A 15,127-nucleotide genomic window follows, 5' to 3' on the forward strand; every position below is an offset into this window, starting at 1 on the left:
GCAAGTCTTAATTAAGAACCATATGAAGATGAAGATAACAAGAACACCGAATCACAGTTCAAATGACAACAACAACAGAAGTCCACTTTTACACAATTATGCCATGTGAGAGAGATCTGGCACTCCGCGGATAGCCGTCGTAGGCTCGTAGCCCTAGCCACCCGTATCCCCACCACGGTCCAACACAGCCACAAACCCAGCAAAAACAAAAAGGAATCTTGTTCCGATGCGGGGAATCGAACCCCGAGCTGCTGTGCACTAGCTCTGAGAGACAGCGATGTTAACCATTACACCACATCGGATGGTTGTTGATGATACTGGAGAAGAACTATTATCATTGCTTTTTGCGCAGTATGAATGCGACTATGTAGGCCAGATATCAAGTACTAGCTCTACCGCAACCATCGACCTTTTCTTCCCTGTACTAAGTGAGGTGAAAGAGGGGCTTATATGATTGTTATAGAGGTATAATCAGAACGGAGTTACGGGGGCATGGAAAGGCAGGCACATGAGTCCATTACGGATGGCCGGTCGCGATCGGAGTCGGAGCCCAGCAGAGACTGCCCAGACGCTTCAGTTGCTTGTTTTCTACCAAGATCTTCCAGTTCGATGAGATTGAGTACTTGCTTAGGTACTTATAATACACCATCAACGGGCAAAGTTCTCAAAATACAACAACAAATGAAATCTGCAAGCGAACGTGCATCAGTGACGACAATATATATAAGGAATGAATAAGTATAGATACAAAAATAAAATATCAACGAAAGTCACGAATCGAATATCTCAACCCCAGCAGTCAATCCCCACAAGCATCCATCCCCAAGCGTCCCTAAAGAAGGTACCCCAGCACAGCAACAACAAACCCACCAGCCCCAGCACCCACCCCGACATTCAGCACATCCGCCCCAGAGGTCTCCGTCCCCGTAGTCTCAGCGCTACTCCCGGTGCTCGTCGCCGTAACAGTCCCCGTCCCATCAGTCCCCGCCTGGCTCATCATACTCGAGCAACTCCCCGTCGCCGCCGTAGTCGCCGTCGTAGTGGCGGAGCCATCAAAGCTACAAGCGGACGCCGCACTCCCCTGCTCGGAATAATACTTGTTAAGCGCCCAGTTAAGCTGCTGCTTCGGCTGGCACATCCCGTACGCGCCGTAGGAGCCGGTCGTGCCGTTCGCGCTGACGCCCGTGCACTCGGTCATGCCGCACACGACGCCGAAGAGCGTGCCGATGTCGTCGCTGCTCAGCGAGCTGTCGGCGACGCAGGCGTTTGTGGCGTCCATGCACGAGCACAGATCGCTGTTGGGGGTTGGGGGCAGGGGTGTGGCTTTTGCGAGCCACGAGCCGCTTGTTACGGTGGGGCAGGATTGGAGCGCGGTGTTGGTGGGCGTGTAGCTGGCTTTGTTTGTGCCAGAGGGGGAGACGGAGTTGATTTGCGATGAGTAGTACTTGTAGTCGGCCATTGTGGAGACGGAGGTGCTGTCGACGACGGAGACGAGGCCTGCGGTGTTGTTAGTATACGGGTTTCGATAAGGGATGTAGCGACGTACCGTAGTCGTTGTCCTCCTGGAAATACATGTACACGATACCGCCGGACCAGACGTCATTCATCTTGTCGCCGAAGAGCGCCGCGATCTCCGTGAACGTGCGCGGCGTGACCTCGTTGCAGCCGTACTCGGCGAAGAAGACGGGGACAGAGTAGTTGGCGAACTCCTCCGTGCGGTCCTTGTACCCGGAAGCCGAGTACGAGCTGTCGCCGCACCAGGAGTAGATGTTGTAGCCCCAGAAGTCGACGCTCTCGTCTTCCTCGTGGCAGTTGAAGTAATCGGCCAGCTGCTCGCGGATGCTCTTGTCGTCGTTGGTGGCGTAGCCAACGCCGAGGCCGGATCTGTAGTTCTGGGCCTTGATGTACGACTTCATGTCGCGGACGGCGGCCTTCACGAAGGCGCTGGCGTCGGTGGTGGCGACGGTGTTGGAGACCTCGTTACCCGCGAAGAAGCCGAGGGTGTTGCTGAAGCCGGCCATGGCGTCGATGACGCTCGTGTACCGGTTGTACAAGGAGAGTTCCCAGCGGGGATCGGAGCGGTCAATTGAGTCAGACGGGTCGGAGAGGTCGGCGATGACGTAGATGCCTGCGTCGGCGAGCAGGTTCATGCATGTTGTGTGGTTCTTGGTTGGGTCGAGGGCGTAGACGCGGATGGTGTTGGTGTTGAGGTCTTGCAGGACGGGGATGTCGCGCTTGCAGGTGGTTTCGTCGGCCAGCGGGTCGGTGTAGCTGCTGTCCGAGGAGTCGGTGCTGTTGGCAGTGTAGTCCTCTTCTGCTGTTAGTGGTGCTTGAGTAACTGGAGGATGAGCATACGTTGGTAGGCGACACCGCGGATGTAGCTGTGCTTGTTAGCGACGTCCTAGCATGTTGGGGAGGGACATACAATTGGGTGTTGTTGCTGGAGTAGAAGAATTTCGAGCCCTAACTTGTCAGCTCCGCCATAGTATATCAACAGCGGTAATACCTTGATAACGATCGGATCAACATCCGCGATGACCTGGCCCAAGAGGGCCGAGGCCGCGGCGGCAGCTAAAGCAAACTTCATAGTAACGAGTGACAACGGCCTGAGATGGTTGACCTAGAAGCAGACGTGAGCGAATGGATATATAAAACTGTGGCTGACGCGTCCCGGCGCAAGCGCAATTTTGGCCGAGTGGATCTGTTTATTTCCGAGCTCTATTTCGAGACCTCAAGCAGGCAGCATCGTATCATTGTAAACAAGTTTATTGGACTAAGGCCACAGGGGATAATAGTCTACCGGCCCGGCCAAAAATAACAGCGCAGAATCAAAGTTTAAACATCTCCACACCGACTCTCATTAGGTGGTGGGTTGTGGGTGTCCCCGCCGTGCTTTTCTGATGGCGTCCTCGAAGCCGCGAAGTGTGTCGAGGGGCCGCTCCAATCGAGGGCGAGTTGGGTTCGACCGGTCTGGATCGGCTGCAGTCTGATGTCAGTATAGCAGTGAAGGCATGCTGTCTTGGAAACGTACTGATCACCTTGCCATGTCGATCAAGATGTTGTATGCCACCGAGCGAGACGGGCGCATCTCCGGTAACTAGGCAGGTTAGGACAGTTCCTTGATTCAGGGGTGCCACGTACCTAGCTCATCCGACTTGGCCGAGGACGAGGCCTGCGAGGTCTTGGACTTGTCGCTCTTGTCTGAGCTCGAGGATGCCAGAGAGCGCGGCATTGTCAAGGGTCTGGCTTTGCTGGTAGAGACATTGCGGTGCCTGAGACCACCCATATAAGTCCCTTGAGCGCACCTTCTGCTCGCGACATGGCAACTGTCTGCATTGAGCGAGGGAGCCTTCAGTGACGCGGCCGGAATAGGATCGAACAGCGCCTCAGCGTTCCGTTGGCTGGAATCTGCCAAGCTTCGACTAATGCAGCGAGGCGAGGCTTAGCCGCGGATCGGCAGCCAATCATCGATGATCGACTGGACCGCAGCCACGCAAGCAGTGACCAAGCCAGGAAAAATGCAACGCATCAGGCATCCATGTTTACCATAGTGTTCTCGTGGCATTCTTGCGGTCGGCTGATCGATGAACGCGGCCTGGAATGCGGCGAAGCTTGCCACAATCGAATGCAGTGAGTTTGAATCATGAAATCGCGGAGACTCAGATGCCCCTGACTGAATGGATTCTATTATTCTTCAAGGACCCACGGGAGTTCGTTGGCAACCGGGACTCAACTCAATGTCGGAGTAAGTGCCGGTAGCGTTCTTTTCGGGAAGTAATCGCCGAGGCGCTGTCAATCACCAACCCGTACATTCAATCTTTGCAATTCGGAAACTAGGTGTGAACTTTCGCTGATCCAGTGCAGAGGGCCATCACGAATCATGAACGTTGCATTGACCGAGGTTCGAGGTGGCTTGAAGCGAACTGCGCCCCTGTGGGATACAACTCCTCCGTGCATCCGAGACATTCTAGTGGAAGCTCCCCACGATCGTGGGGATGGGAGGGGACGTTCAGTCCACTGCATACTGTTCCTCGACTCCTGATCCTTCACAAGTGAGACCTCTCCGGCGCGCTGCTCATATCATAACCCCTTGTTAACGTCATCGCCTAATCAAGGAGTGCGACAGCGGTAATCAACCATCCGAAGACCTCATCTAAGCATGGCATGATGGCACAAGCATAGTCACCTCGAATCGCCCCTATTCATCTTTCTTGTCCCTATCGTGCGAAGCTATGCAGATTGTCGTTGCGACGTTCGAACGGGCTGTCGTGGAGTCGTCGACTCTCATATGAGCGGTTCGCCGATCGGCCGAGGATCTGAGCGGCGATTTGCAGGATCCCGACCGGTGCTCACTCCGGCTTGAGATCCGACCTATTCGCTCCTGTCCACCGAGCTTTCATCGGCATCCCGACTTTATCGCCCTAAAGTCGTGTTGGCGAACATGAAAGTCCGTTCAGTCATTGGAGTTGCCCTCGCCAACCCAGTCTAACCGCCTCCATATCAAAAACATCCCAACTTCCGCACGTGGACACGCTATCGATGCGGAGCGCTTGACTCCAGCATTAGGTTCCTCACAAACATCACCGCTTGTATATTCCGACCCAGATTCCCGTACGCGGAGTCCTATCTGGCGTCTTCGCCGATATCGATGCATCGCGATCGAAAAGCGGAAGTCCGTGTTCTCTTCTAGATTCAAAGGCGTTGTGTCGAAGACTTGCGGATACCTAGGGTAGACTCCGAAGTTCGATCGAAGGTGGGTGCGAGGAGCAGGGAAGACGGTTTATTTCCGACGTCGGGTGCTCGACGTCTCTTCCCTTCAATGCCATTCCCAATTGCAAAGCTTATTGAGCCCGAGCGCCCTTCAATCCGAAATGGTCGTCCTCGAGCGATCGGAGGCGATGCTTGTTCACGGGCTCTGCATGAGGCCGGTAGACGGTGCGAACGGTATTGTCTGACTTCGATGGCCATTCGCTCGGGACCGGGAAATTATTTATGAGTCTCGGTCGGGCGCGATGACGCGAACGAGGTAAGGGACGAGGACAAAAGAATATCGGAGGAGATGGGTCGTCTAACTCGCGGCTAGTCGAGTCTGGCGCGTGTGTAGTCACCGTTTCCAATCGATTGGTAGCTGAACTTTAGCGCTGCAAATGGTCGTCGGACTTTTCGCGGATAATAACAGAGACATGTTGGACGGTTAGGCCCCATTGTATCTTTGTTGGCCACTCAAATAGCGGTCGATGATTCCGGCGTGGATCGAGGAGGTCGAAAATGAGGAAGTCGAGGCTCGATTGGAACGTTGGAATGGTTCACTTTAGCGCAATGCTGAAGACCGCAATGGCAGGCGGGGTATCCCCAGGGAGTCCAGGCATTGAGCTGCGGGGTCAGAGTAGCATGAGTCGAACAGAAAAGGTGCTAAGGAGCGTTATGATGCGGGATAACTTGACGAGGGGAGCGGGTGGGAGAGTCTCGCCCATCGGAATACGAGGTCACGTGCATCCCGTGTGCCAAGACCAGCATCGTCATCGATCCGGGACCAGCCGAGGTTCCTATCCTCCGTACTCCCGTAGGCATGCTCATGAGTGGTGCTGTAGCAACTGATATGGTAATCAAGTGTGGATTGTTATACCTGATCAAGTCCAAGCATGATGCTCATGTGCGGCCGGGACTACGGTATAGAGCTCCTGCCTGATCGAGCAAGACCAAGACTAGCACCCAGCCTAGCCGAACCCCGCTGCCACATGGGAAGCCAGCATTAGCGATCTAGTGAGACAACGAGCCTCTGTCACTGGCCAGCGGCTTCTGCAGGAAAATCACTCCAGATTGCCCTTGGCGGGGAACTGTGCTCCCAATGGTCCTCCCCGAAGTGTCGCCTGCATGCTGCATTGCCGACCAGACCTGCGAGGCGAGGGAAATCAGCAAACACGAGGGGGCGAAGATTTCTGCAACACAGTGCGATTGGCACTCTATCGCCGGCAAGTGTACTCCGTAGGGATGGCCCTCGATCAAATCCAACGTGAGTGGTCTCGCTTGGATGCGGAGGGAAAGCGATGCGGGGCATTCAGCGTGGCAACTGTCAGTGACACAAATGTGATCTGTCAAACACGAGGCTGTCTCTGTTCCACAGTCATTGCCGAGTCTCACATGGGGCAACGGAGGAGTCGCGATGACTTCAAGAAGAGCAGCAGACAAAGACAAAGGCATTAGTCATGCACAAGTACCACGGTCGAGGATCTCCAGGTCTGGCGGGCCGAACGGCGCCTGAGATCCGCTCTCACCTTGACAGGTGGGTTCGTGATGATCGATTGATTCTCTCAGGAGTCAAGGATCAGCCTACAGAATCGTCCCGTCCGCCTCCGTACTCCCGTCGGAGCATATTCATACTCGAGGCCAGTCTGAGACAAAAGTGCCGAATCTGCAACGCAGTGCAGCAGCAGACGCAGGATCCCGTCAGTCGAATCCTTCAGCGCACGATCGACGATTCGTGGACACTGGACGGCAGAGCCTGCAGTCAGGCCGTCTTGGACACACACTAGAGACTGGAAAGCCAGCACAATAGCCCTGGTGCTAGTGCGTAACTCCCTTCCTTAACGGCTGTGTCGCATGGGGGGCTGACTGTCCTGCCTTTAAGACCAAACCTCGGCCGCTTTTCTCTTCTGTTATTCTCTCCAGCCCGCGACCATCTTATCGCCTTTTATCGCCACTTTTAATATTCTAATTAATTCTATCGGCATTGACTGCCTTTGCTTCTTTTTTACGGTCATTATTCCCCGGTCGCATCCATGGCAGACTCGGAACACGTCGAGCCCGACTCTCAAGAGTTAATCGAGCCCGATGTTGGTCCTCTTTTAACCTCCATCTATGGCTTTGCCGAGCCTAACACTCACTCGCAGACCTTTGATGACAATGACTCTTCATATCAGAGCTCGTGGGTTGCTGGTTTCCAGGACTAGCATTGTCGCTAACTCTCTCAGGCTGGGCGACGCCAGCTATACGACGAGCATCACTTCCAGCGCCATGAACTACACGTACATCGCTCCCCCTCTCAATCTAACATCACTAACTGTCCCAGATACGAGGTACATCCTTCAGCTGTTGCGTCGAACGCAGTTAACGCCTCCAGAACGGTCGCCGATATCACTCATATCATGAAGGGGAATACGTCTTGGTACGCCGATGTCGCATTGCGTCATGCTAGGGTTGAACATCTCTAATGACTACTCGGACAGCCGAATGACGAACAAGAACAAGATCGACTCGACCTGGTTAGTGCGACAGCGACTAGGACTAGACAGCAATTGACACCAACAGACCCACCACATCTACCGCATGCTCCTCCAAGGCGAACTCCAACGAGCACCGATAAAGAACCCAGCGCGGGTATTAGATATCGGGACGGGGACGGGGATATGGGCGATAGATTTCGCAGACGAACACCCGGAGACCGAAGTCATCGGTAGGCCACCATCTCCCACTACGCCGCCGCATCTAACAACCCCAGGAAACGACCTCAGCCCCATCCAACCATCCTGGTACAAGCCCTCACCCCTCTCACCTTTACCATACTAACAGCCCAGGATCCCACCAAACTGCCGCTTCGAAGTCGACGACTTCGAACTCACCTGGTCCTACAGCCAACCCTTCGACTTCATCCACGGCCGCGAACTCGAAGGCTCCATCCGCGACCACAACCACGTCTTCAGCGAAGCCTTCAAGTCGCTAAAGCCGGGCGGGTGGTTCGAGATCTCCTCGTTCGACGTAAACTCCTACAGCGACGACGAAACACACCTGCGCGCAAAGTGCATGCGCTCCGTCGTGGAAAACCTACACGCCGCGTCCAAGAAGTTCGGAAAGGACATGAACACAACGCATACGTGGCGCGAGCGGCTCGAAAAAGCGGGCTTCGTCAACGTCACCGAGGAAACGTATAAATTGCCGCAGAGCCCGTGGGCGAAGGACCCCAAGATGAAGGAGCTCGGGCGCTACCACCAGCTTAATATGTTTGAGGCGATGCCGACGTACTGCTATGCGCTTTTTACGAGGGTGCTCGGGTGGCAGAGGCCGGAGATTGAGGTGCTGGTTGCGGGGATTCGGGCGGAGCTGAAGGATATGAGTATGCATCTCTATACGAAGGTGCATGTGATTTATGGGCAGAAGCCGGAGTAACCGACCTTACTTACGTATGGCTCCCGACGGTTGTTGGATTGTGAGGTTGAGTTGGTGTTGTCGTCCGAGCGAAATGCATGTTTAATTAGCCTGTCGACCATGGAGAGGGATAGTACAAAATTGGATGTACTTTATTAATATTTTCATATCAGATTGGCCGGATGTCGTGGGTCTATCTGTCCAGTATGAACAAACAAAATGCAGGCAGGCAGAGAAAGTCGTTCTGGGGTAGGTGGGTGGGTGGTCAAGCCGAAAAGAGTTGAGAAAAAAAAATATGACAAGGGTGGGATTCGAACCCACGCCAAATTAATGACGCGGAAACTTGATGAGATCAAGAAGAGGTTCTGACTAGATACCTTAACCGCGCGCCTTAGACCGCTCGGCCACCTTGCCTGTTGATGAAAATGTGCGCTAAACTAACATAAAAGAGAAAATATCGCAAGCTCAAATCAACATCCACATCAAGATAAACGCGTGCTCATCTATAAATCTACGGTTTTTGAGGATAGATAGCTAACTGACTCAGAGACCATAGTCGCGTACTGCCATTATCTTGCTAGTATAGGTTTTTTAGGTGGGTCGGCGCATCGAAGTTGGTTATTACCGCCCACAAAATATCACCTCCGCTTGTTGGAGTGCGGATATATATTTCTCACCAGCACTTCCTCTTTGGTTGTTTCGCAGAGCATCAATCACGGTCGGGCAATGTCACCAAACATATCCAACGCAGGGATAACTGATGGAATCGAGACCCTAGCTCCATGGCTACCAAGAAACACACAATGACAGGGTAACGGCCCAAGTTGTTCTTGTTGTCCTCCCATCTGCGACTATGTCACCGGGTTCGCGGCAGCATAATCTAGCCCTACAAGAGCAGGTCAGTCAAAGCACATACACACTCTAGAAACAGAACACCCACATTCCTCTACTCTCTGGCGTATAAGAGCCCGTGCGGGCTTCCAGAAGACCTTGAGGTTCTCGCCTGGTTGCGGCTTGGGGATGTCAACCTCAACCACCACAAGGTGTCTCTTCCCACCCGCACCAGCATTTAAGAGTGGAAATGCCTCTGCGCTTCGCTCTCCTGAGCCTGTACTGGCACCATGTGCTGTCCGAACAGGAATGTCCTAGTAGGCCACATTGGAAAAGGCTATAAATTCACGAGTATGGACGCGGACCGAGTTCAACCATTCAAGGCTTTTGCTGCTGCTATAGAAAGCCTGGGAGAGAATCTTGCCAAGAAAGAACCAATATGGCCAGGGTTTATTGAAGTCGTAAGAAACGCCTGCTGCCTTTCGCATTACGGCGTCGAAGCGCTTGTCGGCCAATCTGGCGCACATAATCAGTTCCCACCCCACCGAGAAAAAAAGAGTACACAACGTACTGAACAACAAAGTGGGTGATGTCTTCTGCTTGCGTACGTCTAGTTCGGTCCTCGGCAGTCAAGTCCACTGTGGGGATTGGGGCCGTGATGGCTTCGTCGTCTGGTAGAGTTGGGTCCGTCGCCATATATGGACCGGAGTAAAGCTTTACTGCAACAGAAAGAGCAATTCGAAGCCTTATTAACGGAATCAAGGGGGATTTGAAAGGGGTAGGTGTGTGTATTGGCGCATGTTGCTGAGGCTACCCCGCACTTCATGGCGGAGTTGTCCCTAAGAAATGGTATAGTATATGCAGGGGGCCATGGTGGATCAGGTGCTCTTGGGTGTGTATCTTGCCTCTACATTGTGTAAACTTGTTGTTGTGCATCTATCTTGGTTATTTGGACACTCTAGGTGCCGCTTGAACATTTTTCGCGTTTGATATAGTTAAATTGCCATTGTATACTGTGTTCTAGGAGGTCGAAAGCTCCTGTTTAACCATTTCGCACCTAGGCTTACAATTCAGCCAAACCCTCCAGCTCTGTAATATGTAAACAGATCCCTGAATCCCTGGTCTCATATATCATGAACTGAGTACGTAAATAACATCAAGAGGCTCGCCTCGGAGCGAAATGTAAAACAAGTACTGGTTCACTTTATTCAACCTAACACAACTCAGCTCTTGACATGCAGTATTCCCAGTCTTTGAGCTTATTCGAGGCTGGGCACACAGTGTGCGGTCCTTAGATGGGCTTCAGTTCAAACAGTTGGTGTTACGGGGGCTAGAAACCTTAGGTAGTGACTAGCACATTCTTTCACTTCGGGCATTCTTATTCATGAAAGGCAACTGCAAGGACGAAAGGCAATGTCATTTAGACAGGATAAAGAACTTGAAAGCAGACTCCTTATTGAAGGGCATTATCACCATGAAAGAGCTTAGAGATCATCGCCCATTCGATGTCTTTATCCCCTGATGGATATATCAATGTCAAGAATCCCGTCCTTTCTCCCAGAAACCCAGCTAAGCGATTTCCATCTGACCTAAGTCCACCGACCTCAGTCCACCGACCTCAAGTCAGAAAACAACACTCAGCACCAATCCCTCGTCCCAACCACAAAACCGCCAAAATGGCACCTACAAAGCTAAGCAACCACCCCATGCAAATCCTCACAGCCTCAATCGACCTCGAAAACCGAAAGAGCGACTGCGTCAAATCAGCCGAGCGCGACTACTACATAGACGCCCTCGAGGAAGACGAGGACGCCGACTTCGAAACCATCCAGCAACGCGGGTGCCGCCAGAAATCCGTCCAACTGATCGAAGAGGTCGCGCGGCACTTCGCAGACCAAAACATCCGGCACTATTGGATCTTCTGCGGGTACCGGGTCCCCGAGAAGAAATGGCAGGTGTACATTGGCTTCTTCATGCCGAAGATGGCAAATGCGCAACGCATAAGTATCAAGCTTGAAGTTATCTCGAAGTTCCTGGATGGCCGGCCTGATAGGGATCTCACTGTTGACCGCTTCGGCAAGCTCCCGTTCCGTCTTATTCTGCATTGGATGAGGCCGAAGGGGTGGGCTTATATGTCGCGGCTGGAGATGATTAGTGGCATACCGCACACCGTTAAGGAAGGGAAAGATGGGCACATGCAGTGGTTGCGGCCTAGGGTGCGCCCGCGTGGCCCGGATTATGTGCCTAGCTGGTTTGAGGGTGGTCCTGGCTTCTTTTCCAAGGTGCTTTCGAAGATCGCGCCGAGTGCTGAGGCGCAGACTGATGAGAATTTGCAGCTTATGACGCTGGATCAGGTGCTCGAGAAGATGAAGGGGCCGAGTGCGGACGAGTTGCTGGATTCTGAATGTGGGGATGGGCTCCAGCTACCTGAGTATGACGATCTTGACCACTGAATCAATGGCTGATCTGGCTGAGGGTGGTCTGTAGTGACGTTAAGAGTTCTAGGCTCGGGTTTGCCTGGGGCCTGCTTTATTAGAGTCATTCGTTTATTTTAATCTTATTTGTGAAGTCGACGCGGCAAGTCGTGATGACTGCATATTGTTATTTGTCTGCTCTAATACAAATTCTTTTATGACTTTCATTTTATTTCTAGTAAGACATCTACTGTCCTGTAAATTAATCTAGTAGCCTTGAGCCACTCCAACTGTGGAACCTGCACTTGAATCTCTCAGTGAAGCCTGAGAAGAAGTGGCGGCGCTGTTGTCTCCAGTGTATGCCAGACGCGATAGTACCCAAGTAGCTATTAACGTCGACGAACGAGCCTAGTGCTGTTTCTACAAGTGTCCTTGGACGAATGGATATTATAGACTGGAATCTCGACCACCAAGCACACTAGGTTACGTTCATTGAGAAACTTGAATTTGGCCATGGTCTGATTGATAGGCATAAAGGGGGGATTGCTGACTGGCACATTACAGACAAGGGAAAAACGACTGAATGAATTAATGGCAAGAGCCTTTGATGTTGTGTGATAAAGCTGTGATAGAAACGGGCCTTGTAGTCGCAAAGGGAAAGAGCTTGAAAGAAGACAATTTACCATGAAAAAGCGCAAGAATTGCCACCATCTACACTCTCTATGCGGCCTTTAACCTTGGACAAACGCGAGGCAAAGCCCATGACACCCCGAAAGAGAATAATTGCCGTCCAACAAAGAAAGGGCTTTACCAACACAAAGCGCCTTTATGTTGCCTTCATAGTGTCAACGCCATGATGACTATTTAAGAGACCAGAAGCTTTGCTCTATCTGATCATCAACCACTCAACCTCACAGAGATCCATCGACTCAGCAATCTCTAATACCATTCCCACCAATTCCAACCCCCACCACCAACAAAATGTCCAAGAACGGATATAAATCCTACATCCTATCGGCAACCGTCGACCTCGAAACCAGCGGGACCCAAACCGGCAACGCCACCAAAGAGCGCACCTGCCAGCGCAAATCCATCGAGCTAATGGGAGAAATCGCCCGCTACCTCGAGCTCCCAGAGCACGGAATCGGCGCATACTGCATCTACAGCGGCCTCCGAACCAAGGAGCAGAAGTGGCAGGTTCTCATTTTGCTGGAGAAGCCGGACAAGATCGCCATGACAGACGAAGAGATCCGCAAATTCCGCAAAGAAATCGCGGATACGTTCCTGCACGGCAATGCGCCGGACGCGGCGCACGCGGTCACCGGGCTTCGGGACTTCCCCTGGCGCCTGACGGCGTCTTGGGAAACCAAGGGCTGGGCGCATGTGTCGAAGCTGGCGATGTACAATGGCCAGCACTTTGTTTTGGGGCGGGATGGAGAACGTTGGGATCTCGTTGAGGGGCGGGCGCTTCGTAAGGCGATGAATCAGGGCGAGTCCGCCTCTCCGGGTTGGCTTAGTCGGGTTTCGAACATGCTTTATGCTATTATTCCCACTGGGAAGGGGCAGCAGCGAGCTGATCTGACGCTGGAGGAGGCGTTGGAGAAGATGAAGCAGACGACGTCGGAGGAGTGAGTGGATGGTGATGGTCAGCGTGAGTGAGAGGTTGAGGCACACCGTTTGTTGCTTTCTATGTTGAGCTCTCTGTTTTAAGGCCGGCGTCATGTAAGACCTGCCTAGTTATCTCTTTATCAGCAATATAATCTGTTTTATGTGCTATATAAATAACACTTGAACAATATCGCCTTGTAAACTAAGTAGGGTAGTAAGACTTCAAAGTGTCGAGAGTTTTAATCTGTATAAACTTCTAGTACCTTATATAGCCCATACTGCTCTAGAAATGCACTTGTATGTTTAAAACCACAACCTGAAGCATTCCCCAACTGCACCTATATTTGGGTCCGAGCATGCGACCACTCCCTGGTTATTGTAGAGGCAGGTCTGGATCATACGTCCCCTCAGCACAGATCAAACATGTACTGAGACAACCCGAGACCGAAACTAGGCAATTCGCACAACGATCAGTTCACCAGACGAGAGGCATGCCTGCCCCTCCTTTTCACATAGGGAGAAAGAAAGATCGCAAACAAGAAGGCCTTGTAATCGAGACAATGCATACCAGGCTATTGTCTTGTGCAGACAAGGAATGGGAAGGGCATATCGCGGATATCAACGGCAATTCAAGGGGCATTAAGGGACATAAAACAAAGGGCTATTTACTGACCCTTGGGATGAAGGACAATTGATCAGGGCACACAAGGCACTAGAGCAAAGGGATTCTTTATTCCTTGTTCCTTTACTGTCTTTGTCTGCTATTGTTAGTAGAAATCTATTGTCTATATAAACGCCAGGAGTCTTCCTGTGTTACACAAGATGGATCATCATTGTACACGACAGGTATCGATATCGAATTCCAGATTGATTGTTTGTTTACTCCGGGCTGGACCCGACTGTGGTCTGCGCGTACCAATCGCACCACACCTCCGCCAATATGAGTAAGTTCACCGTCCTCGCCGGTCTAATCGACCTGGAAAGCCGGAAAACCGGCGAGGAAAAGCGCGCCGAAGACGCGAAGATCGTCAGCAGACCCAGCGAGGTCAGCTGGATCAAGCGCTTCGGGTGCCAGAAGAAGTCGCTGCAACTGATTGCGGACATCGCCCGCTATCTCACCGGGAAGGGCTTCACGTCCTTCCAGGTGTGCTGCGGCTTCTACCTGGAGCGGGGCCAATGGGAGCTGTACGTCGCGTTTGGCAAGGAGGACATGGCCGATGACGATGAGCTGCGTCGAAAGACTCGCCGCACGCTGATCAACCGGTTCTTCCGCATCAGGCCGGAATACGACCTGCTTGTCAAGCGCCTCCGCGCTGGCCCGGCGAAGTACTACTGGCGCTGGGAGTACCCGACCCACTGGTACCACAAGACAAGGTTGGCGATGGTTCATGGACGCTGGTTCGTTCTCATGTCTGATAACGTGCAGAGGAAGGCTGAGCAGTGCGCGTATGATCTTGCTGGTTCGAGGAGTCGCAGCCGGCAAATCTTTAGAAGGGTTAGCTGTGGCTTTAATCACACGCATAAGAAGCGGGCTGAACTGACGTTTGCTGATACGCTGAGGAAAATGCAGGAATTCGGCTTCGATGGGATGCTGGAGTGTTCACGCGAGAGGGCTGGGACCTGACCCCGGGCTTGATGCCTTGTGAAGGTTTAAGGAGCGGCAGGAAGAGGGAAGAGATAGGAGTATGTTGATTGTGGTTCATGGATCTTCAGGTGAGTCACTCGTTCGGATATTTCCTTATGTGTTCCTCTGTTATAGAGCCCTGGAGGCCAGTTACATTCGTTTGCTGCAATATAATTTGTTACCACCTACCTATTGTTTCATAAATAGGCCTATCTAGTAGATATGCACTCCTTCTTAAATCGAGCAATGTAGATAATGCATACCATACTAAGTTTGAGTACCCATGGTAAGAAGAAAGATTGCATCAGACTTCAAGATCGACGAGATGGGCAGTCAAGAGAATCGGGACCAAGTGATAAGGCACCTATGCGACTCCGTCAATTTCTTGTCATACATAATGCTCTTGTATCAAGCTCGCTGAGTAAAAAAGCTGGCAGTTAACAGTCTACAGGTGTCAACAAGAATAGATATTATAAAATTGTCTGGTGGTTTCCGGAACGCTATCCTG

At 52.2% G+C, this 15,127-nt stretch overlaps 6 protein-coding genes across 6 annotated transcripts; 3 read left to right on the forward strand and 3 right to left on the reverse strand.

The window, feature by feature from the left end:
• Nucleotides 1-832: 832 nt before the first annotated feature.
• Nucleotides 833-2,587, reverse strand: DSM5745_09811 (glycoside hydrolase family 72 protein; the record flags this gene model as incomplete). The annotated part of the gene is made up of 3 exons (XM_026751827.1): nucleotides 833-1,497; nucleotides 1,547-2,381; nucleotides 2,426-2,587. 3 exons carry the CDS (start codon nucleotides 2,585-2,587, stop codon nucleotides 833-835), a joined length of 1,662 nt encoding a protein of 553 aa, XP_026599559.1.
• A 273-nt stretch (nucleotides 2,588-2,860) lies between these two features.
• DSM5745_09812 (DUF2406 domain-containing protein) lies at nucleotides 2,861-3,232 on the reverse strand (the record flags this gene model as incomplete). Its single annotated transcript, XM_026751828.1, has 3 exons — nucleotides 2,861-2,979; nucleotides 3,032-3,097; nucleotides 3,142-3,232. 3 exons carry the CDS (start codon nucleotides 3,230-3,232, stop codon nucleotides 2,861-2,863), a joined length of 276 nt encoding a protein of 91 aa, XP_026599560.1.
• Nucleotides 3,233-6,779: 3,547 nt separating this feature from the next.
• On the forward strand, nucleotides 6,780-8,163 carry DSM5745_09813 (class I SAM-dependent methyltransferase; the record flags this gene model as incomplete). The annotated part of the gene is made up of 7 exons (XM_026751829.1): nucleotides 6,780-6,925; nucleotides 6,972-7,025; nucleotides 7,070-7,165; nucleotides 7,227-7,266; nucleotides 7,309-7,453; nucleotides 7,499-7,529; nucleotides 7,575-8,163. The coding sequence occupies 7 exons, from the start codon at nucleotides 6,780-6,782 to the stop codon at nucleotides 8,161-8,163; spliced, it is 1,101 nt and encodes a 366-aa protein (XP_026599561.1).
• Nucleotides 8,164-10,649: 2,486 nt separating this feature from the next.
• On the forward strand, nucleotides 10,650-11,426 carry DSM5745_09814 (uncharacterized protein; the record flags this gene model as incomplete). The annotated part of the gene is made up of 1 exon (XM_026751830.1): nucleotides 10,650-11,426. The coding sequence occupies one exon, from the start codon at nucleotides 10,650-10,652 to the stop codon at nucleotides 11,424-11,426; it is 777 nt and encodes a 258-aa protein (XP_026599562.1).
• Nucleotides 11,427-12,368: 942 nt separating this feature from the next.
• On the forward strand, nucleotides 12,369-13,019 carry DSM5745_09815 (uncharacterized protein; the record flags this gene model as incomplete). Its single annotated transcript, XM_026751831.1, has 1 exon — nucleotides 12,369-13,019. One exon carries the CDS (start codon nucleotides 12,369-12,371, stop codon nucleotides 13,017-13,019), a length of 651 nt encoding a protein of 216 aa, XP_026599563.1.
• A 943-nt stretch (nucleotides 13,020-13,962) lies between these two features.
• DSM5745_09816 (uncharacterized protein) lies at nucleotides 13,963-14,517 on the reverse strand (the record flags this gene model as incomplete). The annotated part of the gene is made up of 1 exon (XM_026751832.1): nucleotides 13,963-14,517. The coding sequence occupies one exon, from the start codon at nucleotides 14,515-14,517 to the stop codon at nucleotides 13,963-13,965; it is 555 nt and encodes a 184-aa protein (XP_026599564.1).
• Between the last annotated feature and the right edge of the window lie 610 nt (nucleotides 14,518-15,127).

The sequence above is a fragment of the Aspergillus mulundensis genome, assembly GCF_003369625.1.
Source record: "Aspergillus mulundensis strain DSM 5745 chromosome Unknown scaffold_13, whole genome shotgun sequence".
Classification (NCBI taxonomy): Eukaryota; Fungi; Ascomycota; class Eurotiomycetes; order Eurotiales; family Aspergillaceae; genus Aspergillus; species Aspergillus mulundensis.